The sequence below is a fragment of the Anopheles darlingi genome, chromosome 2 (assembly GCF_943734745.1).
Source record: "Anopheles darlingi chromosome 2, idAnoDarlMG_H_01, whole genome shotgun sequence".
Taxonomy (NCBI): Eukaryota; Metazoa; Arthropoda; class Insecta; order Diptera; family Culicidae; genus Anopheles; species Anopheles darlingi.
The window spans coordinates 18,234,592-18,242,091 of NC_064874.1; the positions used below are offsets into that span (position 1 = coordinate 18,234,592).

General features: G+C 51.7%; 2 protein-coding genes across 5 annotated transcripts in view; both read left to right on the plus strand.

Moving 5' to 3' along the window:
- The first annotated feature begins 2,976 nt into the window (after positions 1-2,976).
- LOC125951898 (trichohyalin-like) lies at positions 2,977-4,754 on the plus strand. Its single transcript, XM_049681023.1, has 2 exons — positions 2,977-3,262; positions 3,325-4,754. Exons 1-2 carry the CDS (start codon positions 2,977-2,979, stop codon positions 4,746-4,748), a joined length of 1,710 nt encoding a protein of 569 aa, XP_049536980.1. The 3' UTR covers positions 4,749-4,754.
- Positions 4,755-5,498: 744 nt separating this feature from the next.
- LOC125948139 (protein unc-80 homolog) overlaps positions 5,499-7,500 on the plus strand; it is a 19,881-nt gene continuing 17,879 nt past the window's right edge. For all 4 annotated transcript variants that reach the window (XM_049673909.1, XM_049673911.1, XM_049673910.1 and 1 more), the window contains exon 1: positions 5,499-5,590. The gene's annotated coding sequence lies outside the window, so the exon portion shown is untranslated. The remainder of the gene's footprint in view (positions 5,591-7,500) is intronic.

The following is a 7,500-nucleotide window of genomic DNA, read 5'->3' on the forward strand; positions in this document are numbered from 1 at the left end:
AACCGTAACGCTACCACAACGCTCGGTGGTGGTATAGCACGGTGCCGTGTCCGCGACTTTAGCGACTATTTTTAAGGTGGAGACGCATGGTAGTTGAACGCTGGCGCTGAGGTGATGGCCACCGTCGTGCGCGCACTGATCCTTGGAATGGTCCCATCGATATCAACGCCCCAGGCGCCCTGTACCTCCGTTATTTACCTCCTTTTTGGCTCAATTGACCTCGACCATTGGTGCATTGAAATCGGCATTCTGTGGTTCCAAAACTGTCGAAACTGTTGCAAAGAAAATGGTTACCAAACTGGCAAACAGAGGCACTCCAAAAAATCTAACCTGCTAACCGTGCTACCGTGTGAGGGAAAAGCATATTCAAAATTTTCCACCGGCGTAGATGACGTAGAAGCGACGGCGATGGTAGTGTACGGTATGGTGCCCTTGGTCGGAGGCCTCCGCGTTTTGCTCTTTTCTCTTCGTTTTTTTTTTTACACGGAATTCCGAAGCAAAATGAAGGAAACGTAAACAGCGGCCATTCCCGTTGTTTATTCAGCGGCTGGTTGCTGGTTTTGCGGCAATCAGTTAGGTCCGTGGGATTCTTACGAAATGTTGGAAACAGTTTCAAGCCTTAGCAAATGATTCCAATGACCCAAGACGCGAGAGATTTCATTTGAAATCAAAGAAAACATCAGATATAATAGACAATCATTTAATTGCAGCTGTAGAAGCAATTCATTTCCACCTTGGGGTAGATTTTTGGCTTCTCATACTCCAAAAATTAATTTTAGTGTTATCTACACCAAGCTCATTACTATTATGGTTAATGCCTTACACCATTCTAACATATCAGGCGCTAGGCCTACTATCTTTACATGTGGCCCAAGATTTTCTTTCAGAATATTTATGGAATCAATGTCGAGGGCCTAAGTGGATTTTGCTGTTGATCCTTTATAGCAAAAGAAAATCATTAACTCTGACTGCAGTTCCTAATGACCGGGCCATGATTATTAGCTCTCCTCTTGATGCACAACATCTGGACGCTTTCTTTCGGTTCCGGATTCGTATTCTCTCTGTCTGCACATTCACCAACGAAACAATGTTGCATCAACTACATAACCGATAACCAGACAGCCGCCATTTGGCGTCTCACTAACCCTGCTGCTAACTATTAGCTCATTCATGTGCACCTCATCGACATCTGGTCACGATCGGATGCACCGAGAACATGTCAGCATGCAACATCCCCGGTACATAGGGCACGGTTCATATGCCATTGCCAGATGATGGATGTCCTCAATTAATAAAGCAGCCAACAACAACAACAACAACGAAAAAAAAGCCAAATGCCACAACCAAAGTGCTTCTGGAAGGTAAAGATTCCATCCCGGTGGCTCATTTGCCAACGTCGTCGTGCTCCGAACTGCTGGTCCCCACCTGCAGATGTAATCATTATGCCAGCGAGCCGATTGCACTCCTTTCCTCGCACTTCATCTCGCACTCTCGGTGCGCTGCCTCCTCAAACAGCCATTCATATAGAGCAGCGAATCCACATCTCGGACTGTCTGTGGGCAGCCAACGACCACCACCAACCACCGTACCACCACCACCACCACCAGCAGCATCATTACGTCGGTGTGCGGAATGTACGAAAATAAGACCTCATGATTCACGCGCCGGCACAGGAAAAACGAGGGAAAATTGCGTAGCACAGATTCTATAAATAGTGCCAACCGAACCGATGCTCACGATACTGCTGCTGCTGCTGCTGCTGCTGCTGCTGCTGCTAGTGTTGGCCGCGGCCACCCGTTGGTCGGCATCCGTTGGTTGGCCGAGGTTGAGTTAGGACTGCGTGACAGCGCGAGTCAAAAATGGAGGTCGCCGAAAGCGGCCGAGCGGGCCGCCGGCCTATTCGAAGCAATTCGATGAAAACTTCTTCCCACACACACGCACACACACACATACACACGTGCGCGCAGACGTAGAGTGTCTGGCCCCAAAGGCAGTTTGGGACAGTCGGCGGAGCGAAGAAATAGAATGTTTGCTTGCGCATTTGCCCATCAGGAAGCTGCTAGTATCTGCTGATGCTACTAGTGACCGTACATGTCAACGAAGCAACCGCTTATCAGTGACGATGGGTCGTGAAGATATTTTACGAAAATTACCAACCACCAACACCACAACTACCACTCCACCGTACCAGCTTAGCTTAGCGATCTTTCTTCGCTCTGTTCACGCAAGAGGTTGACCGAGATTAACCGGTAACCCATTTAGAAATAGCACCTGAGTTTGGTAAAAATGGAACCGTAAAGAGGACAATTTGGTCGCTTCTTTTGCATGAAGACGGTATAGATGATCCACTTTAGGTATGTAAACAGTAACCAAAGTCCGCCAAAGGAATTTGATGAAATTAATTTAAATGCAGAAAATGACTTAAGATGGCTTAGTCCGCCTTGCGTTACAGCGATAGAGCGAAGAAATCCGATCAAAGATGAAGTTACATTGCCATAAGTCTTCGTCTAGACAACCCTACTTGCAAGCAGAGAGACCTTCAAGCAAGGTTGCAAGTAAAACAGCTGCATTTCCACAATCCACAAACAGACAAGACAATTCTCTAGCGTAATCAAACAATCGATGTTGAATGGATAGTTTTAAACCGATTCCGCAAATCGAAAATCAATGCAGCGTAAATTTGTCCCTGTCCATCACAGCTAGGGGTCACCGAGGTTGTGGAGTTTGGTTTTAGAAAACCTTCTCCTCTGCCTCCTCCTGCCCACCAACAACACCCCGCCGCTCAGCGTAATTTCCCTTTTTGAACGGAGCTCCGTATCCTCATGGTTACCGTGCCTGGAAACATGTTTATGGAACCAAATGGATTCACCTTTCACTGGCTGGCGATGCCCAGTTCAGTGGCGATAGTGCAGTAGTGCTGTACTGGAGAAGAGATAACCCGGAGTTTGTGTGTGTGTGTGAGTGTGTGTGATCACGATGATCAAAGAGCTGTACCAACCGGTGGAACCGAAATCGCACCGTCCGAGCTACGCCAACAAAGCGGTCATCCTGAGCAGCACCAAGTGGGACCAGATGTGGAAGAAGGTCACCAATCCGGCCGACAAGGAAACGGAGGTGCTGTGCCAGCAGGAGCGCGAGTTCCGCGAGTATCTGCGCCACGGTTCGAAGAAAATGACCAGCAGCTGGGAGAACACGGTGCAGAACATCCGGGATAAGAAGGAGGCGGAACGGTTGCGGCGTGATAAGGCAAAGATTGAGGAAGGTAAGCGCAGCGCTACCCGTCTCTGTTCATCGTATCGTATGATGTCATTGCCTCGTCCACAGATCAACGTTACTACCGGGAGTTGAAAGCGGCCGATGAGGTGAAGCGCAAGGAGCTAATCCAGAAGGCGGAGGACCTTATCCAGAAGGATAAGGTGGGACCGCGGGTGCTGGAGAGTGCCGCCAAGTTCTGTGAGGTGCTGAAGGGTCGCGAGCTGCAGCGTCAGTTCCGCATGGAGCAGGAGACAGTGCAGCAGGTCAGGAAGCAATCGGTCGATCAGCAGACACTGTCGCAAGCGAACCATTGGCTGCGATCACACGGTGATCGGTTGCTGGAAGATCGTGCTCGCTTCGATAACTACAAGCGTGAGCTGAAGGAGACGATAGTGAAAAACCAACAGCAGCAACGTCAGCTCAAGGACGACCTGGTGACCGAGGAGCAGCATAGCCTGGAGGTGATCGAGAGCGAGATGCGCAAGCAGCAGGAACGCGAACGGAAGGCACAGGAGGAAAGCAAAGAGATGCGACGCATGAGCGCACTGGAAGCGATCCAGATGGCCGAGGATCGACGGGCGCGGTTGAAGCGCGAGAGTGAAATCGAGGACGCGCTGATCCAGATCTACAACGAGGGTCAGCAGAACATAGCCCAGTTTAAGCAGGGCATACACGTGAACAAGCACCGGTTCCGCGACAATTCCCACCAGCTGCGGGACGCGATCGAGCGTCAGAAGGCAATCCTAGCGCAGGAGGAACGGAATCTGCAGCGGGCGGCCGAGGAGAAGGATCGGATCGCCACGATGAAGGAGCGCGAGCAGACGGAACAGCAGAAGCAACTGAAGGCGGCCCGTATGCAGGCCCACCTGGACGAGATCGAGTGGCAGCGGCAGCGGGAAGCCGAGGAGGCGGTGCTGACGCGGCGCGAGTACGAGGAGCGTCTGAAGAACGTTGACGTCACGTTCGGGTTCGATCGGCACAAGGTGGCGGATAAGACGACGAAAACGTACGCCCAGCGGAAGCTGCTGCTCGGTCAGATGGTCGAGAAGGAGGTGCGCGAGCGCCGCGAGGCCGACACGACGGTTGAGCTGCGGTACGCCAAGGACTGTGCCGAGAAGGAGAACAAGCACTTCATGCAGTACGCCGAGGATCTGATCAGCGATGCCAAGCAGAAGGGCCGTCCGATTCTGCCGCTGCTCAAGACGGTGCAGAGCTACAAACGGGAACACTTCCACGATTTCAAGGAGGCGGACATCGTTCCGCAGCATCTGCTGTCGCGCGTTCCCATCAACAACAAGCTGATGGAGCACGGACTGCTCGACGCGTTGCCGACACGCCAAAAAGCGCTGGTAATACCGAAGAAGCCGGCCCTTTCTGGGCGTGTCGTTAGTGCTTTGCGACCGAAATCGAAGGACTCCACCAAGAGTGGTACCAGCGAGAGGGGCAGCGTAAAGGAGGGTAAGCAGCAAGGTTCCGCAAAGCCTGCAATGTAAGATGACTTTAAACGGATTCCTCATCAACTGATCAACACTTATCTAGCTTCTTTTTTCTCGAACCGTTCGGTGTGTTTCAACATTCCAATAAATTTTATTGCAATAATATTGAATAAACACGGAATTGCCCCATTTTAGGATTAATATATTGCATTTTCTTCATAGCTTCTATACAAATGGTTTTGGATTTCGAAAAACGACTACTACGATTTACTACCCTCCGCTGTGACCGTTGACATTCGAAATTCGCTGCGGCCAGTAGTAGCTGTCAAATGTCAAAACCCGGAGAGCGCAACAGCGTAAAGCGCGCGCAATCAGCTGCCGCTCCGAGCAAACAGGTTCCCCGGGTAGCGTGTCCGGGTTGCGTGTGGCAACCGCGAGCTCGAGCGTTCGTTCTCGCTGTCCCGCCATGTCCATTGCAGCACCACGACCATTGCTCTCCACCCGTGCCCGTGCTGTGGGCACGTGCATTTGTTTGTAAATAAACTTCCAAAAACGTGCGAACGGCGGTGTGCGCAGCCGCCACAGCCGCCATGACGACCACTACCACCGAAAGGGCGAAGAGAGTACAACCTGTCGTCAGCCGAGCAGAGCAGAGCGTTCTCCTTCAAGCCCCCCCCCCCCTCCGCCCCATTCTTACCCACCCCAGCGTTTAGTAGTGCTACCAACGGACACGGAGACGCTCCGAGCGCACGCACATTAGCACGCGCTCGATGGAAAACTCGGAGTCGGGGATTCAACAATTTTTCCAGCCAGTCCCAGTGCAGCCATTACAACGCCACGGGCAGGTTTTGTTTTCTCCCTTATCGCGCTGAACATGTAACTTCCGTTTGAGTTTTTCGGTAAGTTTTCTGGTCCACGGACTCACCGTTGAAGTTGACGTGAGGCAACTAGCAAGTAATGGTGAAAATCGGTGTTTTTGTACGCGAAAAATCACCCCATTTTGCAACCCCCGCTGGTCTTTGCCTGGTGACACTCGGGATGGCGCAGATTGTATCATGCGTTGTAACGATTATATAATTCCGTCCAGCTGGCTGGTGGCCACACCTGCGAGTGTTGCGAAAGTGAAAACCCTTCTATGCGAAATTCGTTCCGATGGAATATTAATGCGAGTGTTTATGGAAGGAGAAATGGAATGGAGGAAGAGGTGGAGGCGGGGGGTGGCATTTTTCTGTTAATGGTGGCTAAGTTATGGGTGGCATCTAATATGGCGTCGGAGCTCATCCGACGCTGGAGTGCAACGTAGTAAGGCTTTTAATATGCAGTAAAAGCAAATCACGAATGTGCAAATAGCAAATGCTGGCTACATAAAACTCCCTTAAAACGTTGTCGTCGCGTCCGATGTCCGGGGACAGAAAATCGATTCATTAGCGAGAGCGAGTGTGATGACTAATTGGATTAGGGGATCAATCAAATCGCCAATGGATACGCCATCAAGTGAAAGTGAAACAGACGGATGTGCAGTCGCTCCTCACAGGCGCACCAACAGTAATGGCTGGCTGCCTTGCTGGCCCATCAGCATCAGCGACCATCCGTCGGAATCGGGTTACATAAAAGTTTTATGCTCCGACGGTGGCAGTAAAAGTGTGAACCACTCCCCAGGAAGCTGGTTGCCAATTCTTTCCTTCCTTCCTTCCTTCCTACCTGGTTGCTTCCACCCCTTGCCATCCTCCAGACGGCCACCGCCCTTGCTATCGCTCGTGCGCTTGTATGGCGTCGTCCGGCCATATGTGTGTCGAGGCCCGGAACCGTGCCGACGATGCCACTGTGTTGGTGGTGGTGGTGGCGTCAGGTCTTGTAAAAACCGAGAGCAGAGCGCACGGCACGGGAGATAACACACATTCCAGATCGATGGAATCAGCTGTTGCATTTGACACTTGCTTGCTTGCTTGCTTGCTTGCATGCTTATGCTCGCTGTGGCTGCTGCTGCAATTGCGCAGCCGGGCGAGCACTTCATCCACCACCACCACCACCGACAAGCTGATCCTTCTTCCCACACAAACAGACACACCAACCTTCCCGCTCTTCCGGCGGAGACTCCTCGGTTCTTGGTCTCCTTGGTCTCTTGGTCTTGTCGAGCGGCCATCGGCCGAGGTCTGCGTCGTGTGCAGGCATGAGGAAAAGAAAACATAAACAGAAGCATAATCGATGAAAATCGAATCAGATTATCTCATCAGATTGTCGGCGAGGGTGTGAAAGCCGTCGCAGAACCGCAACCCAAGAACCATTCATTGCTACCGTCGGTTGATCCGCGGGTCCGATTCGCTTTGGCATCGTTTGTGACGCCCGCGCGCTACCCTGGAGTAGCCACAGAGAATGCATAAAATTGGAACTCACCAGCATCAGCATCAGCATCATCATCTGTTGCTATAGCCAAGCATCGTTTGGCAAGCGTGAGCGTATGACAGTTCAGTGCGAGGCCCCCGAGGCTTGTGCCAACTTTTATTGCTCATCGGCCATTGGCAAGAACCCACACCGCCACCCCCGGGGGTTTGTTTGCTTGTCCTTCATCCTTGGTCCCGTTGGTGCGATGATGGTGGTGTTAAACTCAACAAGTTCAACGGTGGACGACGTTCGGTTTTGTGGATGCTGGTGATTGGCTCCGTGCTTGTGCTCCAACTACTTGATGAATGTGATGATCCTCACGGCTTGTTGCATGCGTCTGTGGAATCTTGGCAACGGACTCGATCCGCTGTACGGTGGCCATTGAACCGGCTGGTGTGTTTGTTTGTGCCGCGTTCCGTTCGGTAGA